The 19,453-nt window shown below is 40.5% G+C and overlaps 1 protein-coding gene across 6 annotated transcripts in view; it reads right to left on the bottom strand.

The window, feature by feature from the left end:
- The window catches only part of LOC124595187 (activating signal cointegrator 1 complex subunit 2), a 162,777-nt gene extending 143,627 nt beyond the window's left edge, over nucleotides 1–19,150 (bottom strand). For 2 of the 6 annotated variants that reach the window (XM_047133810.1, XM_047133804.1), the window contains exons 1-2: nucleotides 18,959–18,997; nucleotides 13,979–14,053 (exon numbers count right to left, since the gene is read on the bottom strand). In XM_047133810.1, coding sequence (XP_046989766.1) covers nucleotides 13,979–14,053; nucleotides 18,959–18,982 — 99 coding nt within the window. In that variant the 5' untranslated portion in view covers nucleotides 18,983–18,997. The other 4 variants (XM_047133809.1, XM_047133806.1, XM_047133805.1 and 1 more) reach the window with 4 other exon arrangements.
- Between the last annotated feature and the right edge of the window lie 303 nt (nucleotides 19,151–19,453).

Genomic DNA, 19,453 nt, shown 5'->3' on the forward strand with positions numbered 1-19,453 from the left:
ACCCCACCACCCTATGGCGCAAGTCAAGGAATCTGCAGCCAACACGGTCGCAAAACCGTCTGAGTCTCTGATTCAGACCCTCCACCCGGCTCTGCACCAAAGGTCCGCAGTCGGTTCTGTCAACGATGCTGTAGATGGTGAGCTCTGTCTTCATCTCGTAAGCAAGACCAGCAGCCTTCACCAAATCAGATAGCCACTGGAATCCAGAGAGAATTTCCTCAGATCCAAAATGACACACGTCATTAGTGCCGACATGTGCCACCACCTGCAGCTGGCTGCACCCTGTGCTCTTCATGGCATCCGGAAGGACCCTTTCCACATCAGGAATGACTCAACCCGGAATGCACACGGAGTGCACACTGGATTTCTTCCCCTCCTTAGCCGTCATATCCCTAAGGAGCCCCATTACGCGCCTAACATTGGAGCTCCCAACTACCAATAAGCCCACCCTCTGTGATTGCCCGGACCCTGAAGACTGAGAATCATCCTCTGAAACAGGACAGGCAGCCGCATCTGGCTCAGCCAGAGACAGTGCCTGAAACCTGTTTGTCAGACGCACCGGGGAGGCTTTCTGATCAGCCTCTGGGGACGTCTTTCGCTGCCTGCCACACCTTGGAACGACCTCCCAATCAACCACAGGCGAGGGCTCAGCCCCACTGCGGGCAGCAACTGGGGCAACCACAGTGGCAGACCGATCTGGGGACAGACGGGACGAGGTTGACATCCCCGTGATACCCAAGTCCGGCCCCCCACAGTGGTGCCCATTGGCAACAGCCTCAAGCTGAGCGACCGAAGTCAGCGCCGCTTGCAGCTGTGAGCGAAGGGATGCCAACTCAGCCCTCATCCGAACACAGCAATCACAGTCCCTGTCCATTCTAATCGATGTTGAACAACAGTTACTGAAACACGAGTCAGTGCCTAGATAACGCAAGGAAAACACGCAAAGAATGTAATAACTAACCTGTACAAATGCCTAACGACTGCGCTACAATCTGCTTGAATTTACGATTACAGTAACAAACTCGTAATTACACCTCCTATACGAAACTCACACGCAATTTAAGTAAGAATCTACGAAGTAAACACTAAAGCGCAATGCTACAACTCTCAAATACTATAATACGCCCGAAATTTATGAATTAAACAATGCAAGTACCAAAAACACGCAAAGAATTTAAGAATTAAACTATGTAACAGATAAGTAAGCTAGGGGTATACGACTTGCTGCTGCAGCTGCTTATCCAACGGTGGCAGGGAGCACACTGGCTGTGACCAACCGACACTGGTGGATAATGTATCAATATATCTCTCTGAAAGTCAAAACACCTAAAGGCTGAGAGATGCAAGAAAACCTGCTGCAGATTTACACTTGGTGCAGGGAGTGGTGCTTGACTTTCAAAATAAACAGATGTAGCATACTGCACATATTCAGGCAGAAGGACTCACTACTGCTCAGTTACACTAATGACAACATATCACTGGAAACGATGATAATCTTAAAATATCTAGGGTATCCATCTTCAATGACCTAAAGTGAGGCCATCACATAAAACAAGTTGTACGAAAACTCAACACCAAGCTGACAATCAATGGAAGAATCCCAAGGAAATGTAGTTCATCCACAAAAGAAATGGCTTACAAATCACTTGTTTGATCAATTCCTGAATACTGCTTAGCAGTATGACACCTCACCAAGTAGGATTAATAGAGAAGACAGAGTCAATCCAATGAGGAGCAGTATATTTCATCATAGGTTTATTTAGTAAGCAAGAGAACTTTATAAAGATTTTCATCAAACTTACTGTCATTTCACTCGTGCACCATTTTGTTTGGAACAGGAAAGGCATGAAAAGGTAAATGTACTGTGCACCACACACTTTAAGGCACATTGTGAAGAGCTTTCCATATAACTTTCAGTTTTTGAATCGTGTTTGTGTTAAGAAACCCATGTCTCACTGTTGTTAAGTATGAAATGGTAATATACATTGTTTGTGGACTTCACATTTCAGACACACTGGAAGATTTGTTTCGAAAATCCTATTTAATTGATTAAAGGATCTCCCAGTCATTTTTACTTTTCTGTTTATTTCTTTTGTTGTCCATCTGGTTGTCATTTTGAATGGTTCTAAATACTAAAATTATCAACTGATTCAATGACTTCACTATCACATGGTACAATTTTCTCTGTATGTGTTCATACTACATCATTTTTGTCTTATTATATGTGCCCTTCAGGTCTACTTTCTACTTAATATAGGATGTTCTACACTCATTACTGAAGTTTATTTGTACCAGATGCAAACAGTACAATGTTATCACCATAAAGTACACAGTTCATACTGTCGCATAAAACATGTGTTCTTTGACGTATTTCTTTGACATATTCCTGTTTTAGGGATCTCTAGACTTCCTCTAGGGTCACTGAGGATACTTTGAATTGTATTGAATCTCCTTGCATGACTTCTCCGTCATTTCTGAAATCACCACTATCATATTACTGCATAATTGGTGTTTTAGCACTGGCATATACCTTAGTATGATACCGCAAATTTAATCAATGACTTATTTTACAGGGGCAGTTAGTAAAAATTTTGTTGAAATAGAGACAAAAGCTCTCTCAAAATCCATGAATCCTAGTGTAAGTGGCACTTCATAGTCATTATTCAATTCTATAATTTTGTTAATGATTAGAAAACTGTTGACTGTGCTACATTCACTCCTAATGCCAGCTTGTTCCTTTGCCTTATTAAAATCTAATACTTTTCTACATAATATATGATAATTTTAGTGAATATCTTGTTGATTACAGAGAGGAGGTTGAAAATCATACAGAAACTTTTATTTTATCTGTCCCTTTTCCTGTTCTAGGGAACATATTTTCCCGATGGTGACTGTATGGACTAGTAGTACACTCCCTATGGTATGCACTTGAGATCAACCATAAGTAGCACAAGCTTGTACTGTCACCAGCACCTCTCCAGGCCACCGTGGGAGAGGCACGAAAACAGTCAGCCAACAAAAGAACTTCACAGCACTGTTGTCGACTACATCTTGCACAGCCGTCACACTAACATGGGATGCCAGATTCAGCAATGCCATCATGGGCACCAATTTTTCTTTCACAGGTCACATGCCTGTTGATTGTCGTAGCAGTATACTTCCACTGGGTATAAAGGACGCCACCCAGCCAATCAGAACCAGTTCACATGGGAGTTGCTCCAGGACATGGGCTGACCTCATTCTGTCACTCCCTCAATCAGAGCTCCCTCTGCCCCAGCACAGTCATTCGCTCTGACCTGCAACCGAGTATTCCGTCCATATCTCGTCCGAGTTCTCGAAGCTGAGCTCGATGTCAGCCACAACTGCAGACTGTCAATGCTTGACTCACCATCACTTCACATACATGACCTATCCGACAGAGCTCATCACTCCACATCGTCTGCACCAACCAAGCTAACTCCGACTGGTTACGAGCTTCCGCCTCAGTGGGGTGTTCTTAGTCTGTCCTTGAGCTCTGTCCCTCTCCACAGGTACGGCCACACCAACGCTACCCTGGTATGAAATCTGTCAGTGTAATTCTTGTGACTATCAGTGGATTGGAACCAAGTAGTGGTGATTCAAGTCTAAATGACCATTTTGTTGTGTTCCATTTATTGGTGTAAATAAAGTTCATTTATCCTTGACAACTGTGCACATTAATTGACAGGCTCCCTCGCTAATGACACAAAACTTGGCAACAAAGGAGTGGATTTCTTCCTGCCAGTGACAGACTTTTTCACACTGTGCTTGCTCACCTAGTTTAGTTAAACATTTTCACGCACTACTTAGGGAGGTTGATGATTTTTTTCTTTCTCGTTGCACAGATATGTCTCAATTCTTTACAGTGCCTACCACAGTATTAGTGGGGCTGCTGCTGCTGCTGTAGCAACGGAACAACAAATTTCTGCAGAAGCTAACCTGCTTGCATCTCCTGAGCAACATCATTGACATAGCTTCCAGCAGTGCCCATCAGCAGCCTACTGATGTCCCACCAGCCCATCACCAGTTGGTCAAGAACATCAGCTCCTCATCACTGTACCACTGGCCCATCACTTCCACCCTAGCTCACCAGCACCTGGCTGACGTCTGACCTGCAAATCAACAGCTGGCTGACACACTCGGCTTTCTACCGACATTTGACAGCCCCACCACCCTCCCGGCCAAGCCCATTGGCTTCCTGCCAATGCCCACTGGCCTGCCACCTTACAGCGTAGTCCACAACATTCTGCCAATGTCACACAGCCCTGTTGCTGCCATCTCCTTTGTAGCAAGCACTGTTGCCACCCTGGTGTCAGGGCAGGCATGCCTTCTCCTCTGGCACCCCAAATGCAGCTTGTAGGTTCAGATGAGTCCCTGGATGCCACTTAAACTGGCCCTGTCACTGTATTGGTGTCAGGTTGGATGGCTGCTGAGACAACTCCTCCTCTGTCACCCCTGACGGGTTCCAACGAGTCTCCAGCCCGGGTTCCAGCAAGTCTCCAGCCCGGGTTCCAGCAAGTCTCCAGCCCGGGTTCCAGCAAGTCCCCAGCCACTGCCTCTGCTACTGTCACGGCTTCCACTGCCACTGGCACAGCCTTCCCACCATCGCCACAGCTGCTCTTGATACCGCCATTACATCCACCATTCCTGCAGTTTCATTTTCTGTGTCATTTCCTCCTCCCGTTTCTATTTTTTTCACCTCATGACATACTGCAAATCCCCGTGCCACTCCCAATCCCATCAGCATTGCCATCTCCCAGTGCCGGATTGCCATCCTCAATGATGACCTTGCCCATCTTTTGTTTCAAGGTCCCTGATTGTTGTGCCCTTCCTGCCGGCCACATCAGTGCCACATCATATGGCCTGTTGGCATTGTCGCATCTTGGGCGGCTGCTGTCAATCGGGCATCGCCTCTCATCGCCCACTGCACTTGCTGATGCTAGCTCACTGGTCAAGGGGCACCACCTCCCAGTGGCATCTGCATTGCCTCAAATCCAGCTTCACCACCTCTTCTTGTTGTAATCAATGGTATTGACATGGGACCTACGATTTATCAATACAAGCATGTACTGCAGGCTGGTGCTCTCCAGGCTAATGGCGACACCACCATCGGAGAGGCAGGATAATAATCTGAGTTTGACTTAAGCACACAGTATCATCGTCAATGTCATCTGCCATTGCCACCACAGCAACATGTGGCACCAGCTATGCTGCAAACAACGATACTACTGCGAGGACTGATTAACCCTCCACACACCACATGCCTGTTGATTGTTGTAGAAGCATCCTTGTGCTGGGCAGTTATAAAGTATGTCTTCTCCCCAGCGCAGTCATTCCTTCTGCACCGCATGCAAGTCTTCATTCTGCATCTCGTCCGAGTTCTCCATGTTGGGCTTAATGCTGAGAACACCAGTGACCTGTCAGAGTGTAACCAGATTATGCCAACCATGTCTGCAGACTATCCAATGGAGATCATCTCTCCATATCAACCATACCAACCACACTATATCTGTCTAGTTAAGAACTTCTGTCTTATTGGGACCTGTGTCCTGAACCATCTTCAAGCTGTACCACTCTCCACAGATATGGCCATAATGATTTCATACTTGTACAAGCTCTTCCAGTGTGTTGCCTGTGACTATCGGTGGACTAGAACCAAGTAGTGCTGATTCAAGTCTGAATGACTGTTTTGTTGTATTCTTACCTGGGGCACATTAATTGGCATGCCTCCCTTGACCACAAAACAAAACTCCCAATTCTATAGCGGTTAACTCACATCTGATCAAGCAGGCTGTCAGACATGTGGACACAATATTGCCAACACAAAAAAGTTTGGTCCTCCTCTGATTGCGAAGTCTTTGTCACTAGTCACCACTTCAAACCTGAATGCCAGTGCACCATTTACTATGAACAGCAGTACTGGAATCACTTCTTATGCAGCAACTCCTGTATGATTCAGAATGAGCCACATTACTGACCAAAAGACTAAATAAAATGTATGGGCTACATTGAGCTGTCTTTCTCAGTTGGACATTGTCTTACCAAACACTATTGGGCAGGCACCTCTCCTAAATATTGGTACTGATGGCCTACAGCTGCTTTTGAGTTATTGAACTCATTGGTTTCGATGATCTTCGTGATATACTAAGACATCTCTATGGAACATATTGGTTTCAGGGTCTAAATGCCCCCCAGGACCTCACTGCGAAGTAAAATAATTACAGCAGTGTCACAATTTGAGGAATTTCCTTTTCCACACACATTTTGTAAACAATTTTGCAATTTCCTTTTGTATTGCTTTGTCAATCTTCAACAGTTTCTACTGAAACTAGTCCCATACATATCTGCAAATGAAATTATCCTGCAGAGGTTTGATTAATGGGAAAACAAATTTGGATGAAAAGATTCTGTTAAATGTGCTGCTTGCATGAAGACCACTTAAAATTCTTGTACCAATATTGCTGCAGGTTTCTGGGATATTAAATTTGCCTGCAACCTGTATACCATTGTTTCCCACATGATGACATGAAAATTGTATAAAGAAACTGGAATAGCATTGTATTTATTATTTAATTACTCACACAACGTTACGATAGGGTCACATTTCTTGAAATGTGAATAGTAGATTGAAATATTTTATAGCTGTGTGACTGAGTGGTCGTGTTTAACAGAGTTCTCTCTTTCACTCATTGCCCCAGTAACCATTCATTATGACGGAAAATACGTTAAAATTACATGCTTTGATAATTTATTATTTTCAATCAAGCATTTTAAATGAGATTTTCAGTCATTTAGATGTCATATTTCAGAATACGCCATTCAAACATTCATTACACAATATAGGATCTAGTGTTATGTGCACAAACCACAAAAATGAAAATTTTACAAGTTACAGTAAGGGATTGAGGAATATTCTACTAGATGCTATTTCACTACTTCCTGCACTATTTAATCCCTACTAGATAGTTTTATCCAATTAGCTAAGGAAATATGTATCATTATTTTAAAGGGTGTCTCTGAATACCCTTCAAAAGGTTAACTACAATATCAATATCTCTAACTTCATACAACATATTTAAACTGACTCTTAAAAAACTGTAAACTGTCAGTACATTCATAATGGGAAGTGCTTGATATGATGCTGAAAATACAGCTACTCAGTCAGTACATACTGGCACAATATGTCATCACAGAAATACATCTCAATTCTACTGATCTGTACTCATTCATCAGTACAGCCCAGATTTGTATATTATTAAGTATTCTTTTCTTTGCTCCTATGCACTTGAAAAGTGTAAATGTTCATGAACTATGTTGCTAGCATTGATTAATTTCATTTTATCATTACATATATTCCTATAATTATGTTTCTATGTGTTTTAGATATATTTGTGCACAAAATTACTTGTATTAATGCTTTTTTTAGCCTTAACCTATGGTCACACTGAGGGATTTGTCGTGGACATTTTTACCTGCCACAACCTGTGGAGAGAAGTATCTAGGTGCACGTCCATCACAACCTAGTTCAGGGACATGTGCCCAGCAAAAGTAGCCAACGTGAGTGTTCTGACTGGTGACTTGTAGCCAGTCAGTTTCACGAAACATGGCATCTGAAACAGAACTTTTGTGTGTGTGTGTGTGTGTGTGTGTGTGTGTGTGTGTGTGTGTGTGTGTGTGTGTGCTGTTAATATGATTGTAAAAAGGGAGAATACTCTGAAAAAGGAAAATGTATGTAGTGGGTGTATAACTTTCACTGGAAACGGTACAGTCTTGGAACTTACAGTTCAGTGATGAGTGACCTAAAAGTTCAAGACATAAAGGTTAATTCAAAACTTTTGTTTATAATATATGACAGACTTTGGACTATTAAATATGACAATTCAATACTACACATTAAAAGACACCAATTTTCCAGAAGGTGTAACCCCTGGTGACGACTTGCCATTATATTACACTTTTTAGCTATTGGAGATTCCTACAGCTCCTTAATGCACATGCAAAGGATGTCCATACCTAAAATCAACAAAATACTACTAAAAGTTTGTCAGGCTATAATAAAGGTGCTTCAAAGAAAAATTAAGTTAGGAAATTGTTATCTTCATTGCTCTTTTATTTCAAATTAATTACCATAAATTACAATAGCATAAAACAGATTGAAGAATTTCTACATTCCCCGATTATAAAAACCAAATACTATGCAGTTCCCCAACTAGCATCTTTCTTTGGCTTTTCAGATTAAGATTTGAATAGCAAAATTCAATTCTCCTTGGTTAAAATGCAAACATTTTCCGGCTACCCTCATTTATATTAATTACAAGTGAAAAGTCTAATTCTGCTGTTGCACTTGCATTTGCCGAAGACTCGCTGTCAAATACTTCAAGTTCCTCAACTCTTGTTTCAAAAATCAAGTCTTTTATCCTCTTCTGAAGAATAGCAAGGTTTTTTTTGTGAAAGTTTATCAGTTCACACTCAACAAACTTTGCAAACAAGGTAAAAGTTCCTCAGGATTTAGTCATTTGCGCACCTCAAAACTCCCATTATATCATTAGTAGACATTTGTTTTATTACTTTTGCCTTCTTGCGTGGTGGATATGTAAGGGGGCTCTGAATGAGTACTCAAAGTACTTGCTTTGTCTGCCAATGGTATTGATATACTGAGGACAGTCTCCTCACATCTCTCTCTTCCAATGTACCCTAAAAATGAGGAAAAATATTCCTCAGATTTTTTGTTTCCTTTTTTCAGACACCATATTCTGAAGCACAATGGAAGGAAATTTCATGAGAATTTGAGATTCACTGGAACTTTCCTCACTACACAGGGGCCTTAGATGGAAAACACATGCAAATTATTAATCCTGCTCATGCTGGAAGCACTTACGACAACTATAAAGACACTTTCAGTATTGAGTTAAAGGCATTAGTGGATGTCTATTACCAGTTTCTTAATACAGCTGTGGTAGTGTAAGAATGTATTTTAGATGGAGGTGTGTTTAGCCATACAACCTTTAACACAGTCCTTCAAGCGAGTGAGCTGTACATACCACAACCAGAGCCTCTGCCTGGAAGAGCTCTGTCCATTCCCAATTCAATGATAGCTGGTGATGTCTTTGCACTTCAAGAACATGGCACGAAATCCTACCCATTACAAAGGCAAAAGAGCCCAACGATTCACTGAGAATGCCTTTGGAATCCTGTAGTCTGTTTTTCACGTTCTAAGAAAACCTATTCACATCGATCCTCATAAAGCAACTACTATGACTTTGTGTTGTGCTTGTCTTCACAACTTCCTAAAAAGATCTAATTTATTCACCACCAGGTAGTTTTGATTCCTACAAAGAGGGACCTTAAAACCTGGGAGATGGAGACCATCCCTCACTTACATCCCGCTATTCAGGATCAGTAGAAATGTTACCAAAGATGATAAGCAAGTGAGAGATGGGTTTGCAGCATATTTTGTGACTGCTGAAGGACAAGTGAAAAGACAGTATTTGTTTGCTTACACGCAAACCTCGAGACGTCAGGCATTCAGATCTGTGCCAAACATTCTGTGTTGACAGAGTATCAACTAAAATACTGATTTAGTTTGTGCTGTTGTCTGGTAGAACATGTGTAAGTGGTAATTAAAAGTAATACCAGAACTACAGAGTACAAGAAAAGCACATCTGTGAGCACTGAATGTGAAGATCTCTGGTAAGTGAGTTGGAACAGCATCAGATTGTCATACTTAAGGTCCCGAGTCTGAAACCCACTGGTGGCGATTATTTTTTAACAGTTCACACATGAAATTATTATATGGGAGAACATTTTTCTAACATGTAAAAGTATGTTTCGGAGTTCCTAGCAATGTCCTTTTGGCAGTCTGCTTTCACTTCGTTAGATGAAAGTAGCAAACCTATAGAGTACATTTATATAGATAGGTGTGTGTGTGTGTGTGTGTGTGTGTGTGTGTGTGTGTGTGTGTGTGTGTGTGTGTCAGTCATCTATTTTTGACAAAGGCCTTACTGGTCAAAAGCTAGTCTTCTTGTTGTGCCTCTCTGTGACTCATCGTCTCAGCTATATGGTGAGCAGCAACCTCCCTTTTCATAATATTGTTAGGTGTGATGTTATCTATATAAATATACGCTGTAAGTTTGCTACTTTCAACTAATGAAGCAAAAGCAAATTGTCAAAAGAACGCTGCTACAAGTTTGAAAATGTCCTTCTACATGTTCTCCCATATAACAATTTTGCATGTAAATTATTAAAACAGAAATCACCACCATTGGGTTTCGAACCCGGGACCTTTAGTATGACGACCTGATGTTCTACCAATTCACATATCAGATTTCTTCCCATTCAGAGCCCACAGATATGCTTTTTCTGTACTCCACAGTTCTGGCATTACTTTTAATTACCATTTACACGTGTTTACTGGACGACAGCACACAGCATGAACTAAATCAGTGTTTTGGTTGAGGGTCTATTGACACACAACGTTTGGAAGCAATCTGGAGTTTTGGGTTTAGTGTCAAAAGGTAGTTCTGTGATAAGTATCATATTCATCAAAAAATGCTTTTTTCCCATGCACAGCCTTTCACTGTTATGCAGGTAAACATTTGTGATAATCATATAAAATAAATATGCTCTAGATTACCTCAAATGTGGATAAACTCAATCTCGGTTAGCTTACATTCTCCTGGATGAGCAGTGAATCACAGACATGCCACTTCAATACATACAGCTCTTCTCTACCTGACCCTGAAGTCTTCGAGGATGAACATTTGTAAAATTCACAGAGAAAATATCACCTTAGGTTGTGAATTTTACTGTCCAATTCTTTATTCAAAAAACCAAATAAAGATATGAGTTTGTGAACTGCATCTGATTTGGAGTTTTTATAATTGTGGAATGTAGGATTCCATAATGAACATCTTTTGCTAAATTCTTTGATTAGTTTCACAATATTACTTTTTGTCCACAACACCAGAGGTCTGCCTCTGAACTGAAAGCACATGCTCACTAGAAAATGTATCAAGGATTTGTGCTATGAAACTTCCTGGCAGATTAAAACTGTGTGCCCGACCGAGACTCAAACTCGGGGCCTTTGCCTTTCGCGGGCAAGTGCTCTACCAACTGAGCTACCGAAGCACGACTCACGCCCGGTACTCACAGCTTTACTTCTACCAGTACCTCATCTCCTACCTTCAAAACTTTACAGAAGCTCTCCTGCGAACCTTGCAGAACTAGCACTCCCGAAAGAAAGGATATTGCGGAGACATGGCTTAGCCACAGCCTGGGGGATGTTTCCAGAATGAGGTCTTCACTCTGCAGCGGAGTGTGCGCTGATATGAAACTTCCTGGCAGATTAAAACTGTTCTGCAAGGTTCGCAGGAGAGCTTCTGTAAAGTTTGGAAGGTAGGAGACGAGGTACTGGCAGAAATAAAGCTGCGAGTACCGGGCGTGAGTCGTGCTTCGGTAGCTCAGTTGGTAGAGCACTTGCCCGCGAAAGGCAAAGGTCCCGAGTTCGAGTCTCAGTCGGGCACACAGTTTTAATCTGCCAGGAAGTTTCATATCAGCGCACACTCCGCTGCAGGGTGAAAATCTCATTCTGGATCTGTGCTATGTTTTCGAAGCTCAAATGGATACAGGCACATGTGGCAGAACAGAGTATTTCTTGGAAATTTAGTGTCGGTGTCATAGGTACTTGTTGCAGGAACCTGCAACTTGTGCCAGATCCCATTGGTTGCACATACCGGGCACAAGTCCATACGACAAATCACTCAGTGGGGACATAGCTTTAATTATAATTCCCCAAACTCTCAGTAGTCCTTTCCCTTTGGAAAATATTCTAATCCAAACTACATAAAAGATGAAGACAGGAATTAAATAATCTGTAAAAATCATGTTCTAGTGCTGTAATACGCGGTTAATTGCACTCTGATTTGGATTATGGAAGGCGTGCTTCTACTTAATTTTCTACATATCTTTACCTATTTTAATTTTACATGTTCATATCTCATTAAATATCTGGGTCTCTACACATTAGTAATGCTCACACTGTTAAGACTGTGATAGCAACTGTGACTATGGGTTGCACAAGGAACGTTAAGAAAGGTAATAAGATATTTGTGCTTAGGAAGAGTAACTGGGTATAGATTGCAGAGTATCTGAGTAGCCAGCATCAAATATTCAGTGATGAGGACAAAGATATTGAGTACAAACAGAAAAAATTCAAAAGCATTGTTCAATATATGAGACAAGTATGTTCCGAGCAATGTCTTAAAGGATGGGAAAGGCCACCATGGTTTAATAGCTGTGTTAGCAAACTGCTCTGTAAACAAAGAGAACTTCACTGCAGATTCAAGAAAAGTCAAAAACTGGCTGACAAAGAAAGCTGAACAAAGTGAAAATGAGCATAAGGAGAGCAATGGGAGAAGCATTCAATGACTTGAAAAGTAAAATTTTGTCAACCGATCTGAGTAAAAAACCTAAGAAGTTTTGGTCTTATCAATAATCGGTTAGAAATCACCTATTCATTCACTCAGGGATCATACTGGAACCAAAACAGAAGATACAGAGAGAAATACTGAATTTGGTCTTCTGAAATGGTTTTGCTGGAAAAGATCTTGACATAGTCCCTCCTTTAGATCATCATATGAAATCGAAATAGCAGATATTGAGATAGCCGATCGCAGAATAGAAAAGCAACTACAACTGCTTCCTAGTGGAAAGGCATCAGCATCACATGAAATGCCAGTAAAATTCTACGACGATTATGCAAAATAACTTGCTCTCCTAGCAGCAGTTTATCATAGACTGCTGGAGTAACGAAGGGTATCCAGCAACTGAAAAAAAAGGTCACCTCATTCCCACTTTCAAGAAGGGCTGCAGGACAGATGCACACAATATGACACATTTTAAGCTCAAGAATAATGGCATTTTTGGAGAATGAAAATCTCATCTATAAAAATCAATATGAAATCTGCAAACAGAGATCTTGCAAAACTCAGCTTGTTCTGTTCCTCCATGAGACCAATAGTGCTGTAGACAGTGGTGTTCAGGTTAATGATGTGTTCCTTGACTTTAGGAGGGCAACCAACACCATCCTGAAAGGACGTTTAGTGAAAAAGGTACGAGCGAATCACATATTGGATCAGATTTGTGACTGGATTCAAGACTGCCTTGCAGACAGAACTCATCATGTCACTCTTTAACAGAACAAAATCACCAGGTGTAAACGTAATTTCTGAAGTACGATGAGGAAGAGTGGAGGACAGTTGTTGTTTGGTTTACATAAATGATCCAGTAGAAAGCATCGGATGCTCTTTAAGACTGTGTACAGATGATGTGGTTGTCTATAACAAAGTAGCAGTGCCATAGTATGGATTTGCAAAATGGCCTGCAGAGGACTGAAAAGGGGAGCAGACTCTAGCAGTTGATCCTAATTGTAAATAAGTGTAACATATTGCACATACGAAGGAAACTCATCCGTGAAGGAAGCAGCTCACGAGGTGCTTGTTCGACTGATTCTTGAGTATTGTTCATCAATATGGGTTCCTTACTAGGTAGGAACTGATAGAAGAGATAGAGAAGATTCAATGAAGAGCGGCATGTTTCATTGCAGGATCATGTAGATGGCGCGTGAGCGTTGCTGAGATGCTCACCAAACCCCATTGGCAGACATTACAAGAGAAGTGTTGTGGATCCTGGAGAGGTTTACTACTGAAATTTTGAGAGAGCACTTTCCCGGAAAGGTCTGATGACATACTGCTTTCTCCCACATACATTTTGTGTAACAACCATGAAAATTCGAGAAATTAGAGCCAATACAGAGGCCTACTGACAATCATTCTTCTCAGATGCCATTCGGTAGTGGAACAGGGTAGGGTGATCAGTTAGAGATACTCTCTGCCGCATACCAGTAGGTGGCTTTTCAAGTGTGATGTAGGTCTGAAAAAATAAAACTAATATAAGTACTTACCAATGCTGGAACCATTTTTCTGGTCCCATCCTTAAACACAGGGATCTTCAATTCATCTAGTGGTAAAGTATCATTCTGTGAACACAAACAGTACAAAGAAATTAAAACTGTTGTTAGACTGGTAAAATACATAACCTACATAACTGCCATAAGGTCGACAATTATCAAAATAACGATATTGTGCCTGACAAGTCACTATCCTTTCATAATTTCACATCTTACACTGAACAGACTGAGTCATTGTATTTCAGAGATATTAAAAAAATCTTCATAAGTTCCTTTAATTGTTCATAACAACACACACTACATTGTAGAAGTGTTGCATTCATCACTGACATGCATGTGGCCAATGTGCTATCAAATAGCGAGAGTGATTTGGATATGTCAAGAAGTCACATGGAAATAATTTGAACAGATATGATGCTTACTTAATTTAACACTGTTGCAACAGGCTGATGGAGAAAGTTGGGTTTGGGGTGTCGGAATGGCGGCGGGATGGCAGGGCACAAGTGTAGCCTTCCATCAGGTAGGATAGAGACTTTAAGAGGAAAGTGTAACTATCTCATTCCTAAAACTGAGGAGTGAACTTCTGACTACGCACATAAAAACAGCTTAAGTTGGGTCAACCCCTGAATACATCAATGCAATTTGGCCTTTGAATCATGTGCTGGTTAGAGATAAGAGATTTAACTTCACATCTAAGATGGGACAGCCTTATACTTCAACAATATCAAGGCTAAAGCTGAACTAAGACCATTCTAAAACTTCTATTAAAAAAAGTAAAGCCATCATCAATACAAAGATTAGTTTGAACACCATAGTTACTATGCATGGACCTGTTGGAGGTAGCACACCACTCAACCTTGGAACTGACTTATCCAACCAGTTACAGGAGGACCTACAGTTTAACACAGACTGTGAGGCATGGCACAACTTGGTATTTTTCACATCAACCAACATTCCCTTATGGATAGCAAACTAAGGATCTTCAGCACTGTTTATGACATTAACCCAAGTAATTGGAGAAAAGCTATTATTAAAAAATGGCATTCATTTGACTGTGTTCTTGTGCCTGGAAGTCATTATGCCTACCAATATTCTAACAGGCTGCAATAAATATTCAACAAAATAGTCAGAACTATTACAAGTGCTCTACACTTGTTTTCTGAGAACATCTGGAAAACAGAAAATATGCCAGAATAGTGAAAACTAGCATTAATACACCCACTACATAAAACGAGAGACAAACTTAATGCTAACAATTACAGAAAAGTGTCACTTGCCAGTTGCATACAAAAAATGGGGAGATTACTAATGAGTTACAGATTTTGACGTCATAAAGTTTCAAACATATGATGCTCAGCCATTTGTAGTAATAACAAATGGAAAGAGAATGTCCCAAAGTTTTGTTTATGCCACTGCAGGTTTAATTGTCATAAACCATATCAAACACAGATATGGCAAAGGCTCAGCAGGCATATACATGATTCGCAGAAAACAATTTTTAAGTTTCAATCTCACACTTAATCCCCCATGAACCATGGACCTTGCCATGGGTGGTGAGGCTTGCGTGCCTCAGCGATACAGATAGCCGTACCGTAGGTGCAACCACAACAGATGGGTATCTGTTGAGAGGCCAGACAAACATGTGGTTCCTGAAGAGGGGCAACAGCCTTTTCAGTAGTTGCAGGGGCAAGTCTGGATGAATAACTGATCTGGCCTTGTAAGACTAACCAAAACGGCCTTGCTGTGCTAGTGCTGCGAACGGCTGAAAGCAAGGGGAAATTACAGCCGTAATATTTCCTGAGGGCATGCAGCTTTCTGTATGGTAAATGATGACGGCATCCTGCTGGGTAAAATATTCTGGAGGTAAAATAGTCCCCTATTTGGATCTCCGGGTGGGGACTACTCAGGAGGCATCTGTAATTATTTGTTTGTTTATCCATGTTTGCTGTCAGTGTGAGGAAGTAATTGTCAAATTTGGTTGCCAATAATTTGTTGGAGTTACCATTCTTGCCAGTGCTTTATGGGGCTGAACGGCAACTGTTTTGCTATTTTTTATTTGTTTCTTGTTTGATATTGTTCTAAACTGTTTTTGCCTTACTTTTAGTGCAATTACTTATTTTTGCCCTTACACCATTCAGCACAAAACTATAGGACAGTGTATGTGTTTTGCTTTCTTATTAACAGGCTAGAGGATTTTACAATACCACAACTTTCAAGCGTTGCCTGCAACTTGTGGTGGTAGGAAGTTCCTATGGGACCAAACTGCTGAAGTCATCAGTCCCTAGTTTTATACACTACTTAAGCTAACTTACGCTAAGGACAACACACACACACCCATGCCCAAGAGAGGAGTCAAACCTCCGACGGTGGGAGCTGCACGAACTGTGGCAAGGCACCTCTGACTGCACGGCTACACCGCACAGCCTGCAGTTTATGTGAATTACATAGAAACCAGTAGAAAATACTTTAATCCCAGTACTTGGTCATCAATAGTTCTTACTTTAATGCTATTTTACCCTTACTTGTTTTATGGAAAAACGAGATTCAAAGTGCTACAGGAATGTATTTAAGAAATAATTAAAATTTTCCTCTACAGTGGGTTGTGTAAAGCTATTCCTTCTATTGTTCCACAACAGAAGAATAATTGCAACACCAAGTCAACAGACCGATTTTCCCAAAAATAGGCCCATTTGCATATTATTATTAGGAATTGTTTGCACAAGTGCAAGGTAACCAATGAGAACAATCCCCGAGCATGGTTTTTACAACAGATTTCACTTGTTTTTGTGCCTTCCACCCACTCTATCAATTGCTTTCACTTTTGATGTGACATTCTGCACCCACACCTCACTCACAATAACTCTGTTCGGAAGATCAATGGGATTCTTTTTTCCTATCTGTTATAAACTTTATAAAGTCTTGCACGTCTGTCCAAATTAAACTTAATTTCACTACATTACAAAATCTTCTGCACAGCAGGCATTGCCAAAGTTGAAGTGGTGCTACATTATGCCTTTCAACACTTTCAGAGAGAGCGTCAGCTAACTCCACAGCTGTACACGGCTTGCTTTCTGTGACAGAATAAATGTGATAAGTGAATTGTGAAAACTTGGTTCCACTCAAAATTAAAGTTATATATATTTTTTGTCAGTATTTCAGTTAAAGAGCATTCAGTTTTGTTTACACGGTTTGTGTTTTCCCACATCACTCAAGACAAATATTGGCGTTATTCACTCCCAATGGGTAAATTAGATGTTTTTGATTTCAATGGTATTTCCATTCTGCCTTTACACAGTATAAAAATTATGCTACTGTTATTTTCCAACCTCCAGCAATGTTCACTAGCCACAATTCATTGTCACAGGTGGGTGTGGGGGACGCTACTGTTGTACACAAAACCGAACTTTGTTACTTTCACATTTGTATTCCAGTTCTGCATAATAGAGTAATATCTATTAAAGGTTCTTTTTATTATTATATCCTGTCACTGGCATGTATCTAAGTAGCTCTATAGCAAATGCAGCCTTCAGCACATGGGTATTTTTACCTCTAAAATAGAGATAAAGTGTAACGCAAAAGTTATTAATTTTGTGCCATCCATTATAAATGGTTATAACAACATCCACAAATACAGCATAGCCTTTTAAACTTATATTTCCTTCTGACCATTTTTGTGTACCAATTATGAGTCTCCCTAAGGTGCCAATAAAACTGTATTCTTGTCAATATGTGACAATCCTTAAGGAGAGTACAGTACTCATCATTAACTTACCTTGGGGAAAGTAATTACCAATAAATCTTGGATAGTTTTGACTGCATAAGGAAGTGGCAGTTTGCCCTGATAAATATTAAGCAAGAAACTATTTACACACAACACTATAATAAATGATAAAATGAGATATCAGCGGGGTTAAGGATAGATGTGGGTGAGATGATGTCATACATTTGTTCCAGGCTATGATCATGGATTAAAGCAAATCAACAGTGGCTTGAGTCAACTGTTGCCATTTTCACATATTTGAGCAAAGTGATCTGAAGATGGGGCTTCATTAGTGACAAACTGGTAATCAAAGTGGGGGTGGGGTAAGATGTAATGGGGTTTTCAATGAGTAACTGTCAGCTTCCAATCTTGTAGTAATCGGTTGTAAGAAGTATGAACCAACTGATTGCTTTGATGCCCACGTGGAGTTACTTAATATAATACAATACGCTCAAATGGGTGCAAGCAAATTAAACCAATGTGGAATTGCTATTGCGAATCTTGAGAAATAACATGTGATAAGATTAGATTTTTATGTTATACTCAACCATTTCAATACATAGCTGCACCAATAAACATCGTATTAGAAGTAAGTATTTTAAAATGAAACCGTCAGTGGTTCATATTTGCAATTTTCATGGTTTGCCTGTAAGGCAACAGTTCAATCACAATAGTACTTTTTGGCGCAAAGGCACTATCAAGTCGCAAACGACCAAAACAAATAGTGCCAATACTTCAACACATTCAATTCGCTATAACTAGAATCAGTGATTTAGTTTTTATCTGTCAACATTTTGCTCGGAATATCAATTCGTAGGCATAGTCCGACCTTTTAAAGACGTACAAGATCAACTGTTTTGTCACGCATACTGTTTCTAGCAGTTCGATATGTTAACAGTGTTTAAGGAAGAAACAAAACTAACTTATATATTGCCACAATATGAAAAGTGCAGTGTCTGCTAAGGACGGCATACGTCGTGCAGATCTTATACAAGACTGTCAATGAAAAAATAACAGGTTCTGTTCATTGCTTTACGGCAACAGCGGCTATCTAACTTAGCGCTATCATAAACAATATTTGCAACACTGGATTTAACACGTTCCTAATTGCAGGCGAACTGTCAACTAGCAGAAATGGCACGCCGATTTAAGTTTGAATGTTTTCAACAATGAAATATTACGTGTACGTCGACAGGCCTCAAGAAACATCATACCAACACTTTCCTCACTGGAACCATTCTTGTCAATTATACCTAAATCACAAATAACTGACAACACCTTACTTACTGTGTTCATAACTACGGGAAAAACAATTTTGTATCAGAGATTGTGATCTCTGTCCATGGATATAACAAAGTGGATACGTACTTGCGCCACTACTAGTATCACAATTGGCTCTCCGAACTGCACAAGACATTTACCTGGGTTTCCACTTCCACAGAAATCTTACACAAGCATCACTGAACATAATAACCCACTGCATTCGGCTGTACCTCCAATACACTTTCGGGGGACAGTAAATCGTGTTTACACGTGTGCGATCTATATTCCCACTGGCGATTTTTCATTAAGGTGCCAATTAAAATAATTCATGTGGGCGTTATGTGGTAGTGCAGGTCTTAACTCAGTTTATTAAATGATACACGCCCTATGTGCTCTTAGCTAATAACTGATTTTCACAATGTGTGACATAATACGTAAACGAGTCT

Source organism: Schistocerca americana, chromosome 2 (genome assembly GCF_021461395.2).
Source record: "Schistocerca americana isolate TAMUIC-IGC-003095 chromosome 2, iqSchAmer2.1, whole genome shotgun sequence".
Classification (NCBI taxonomy): domain Eukaryota; kingdom Metazoa; phylum Arthropoda; class Insecta; order Orthoptera; family Acrididae; genus Schistocerca; species Schistocerca americana.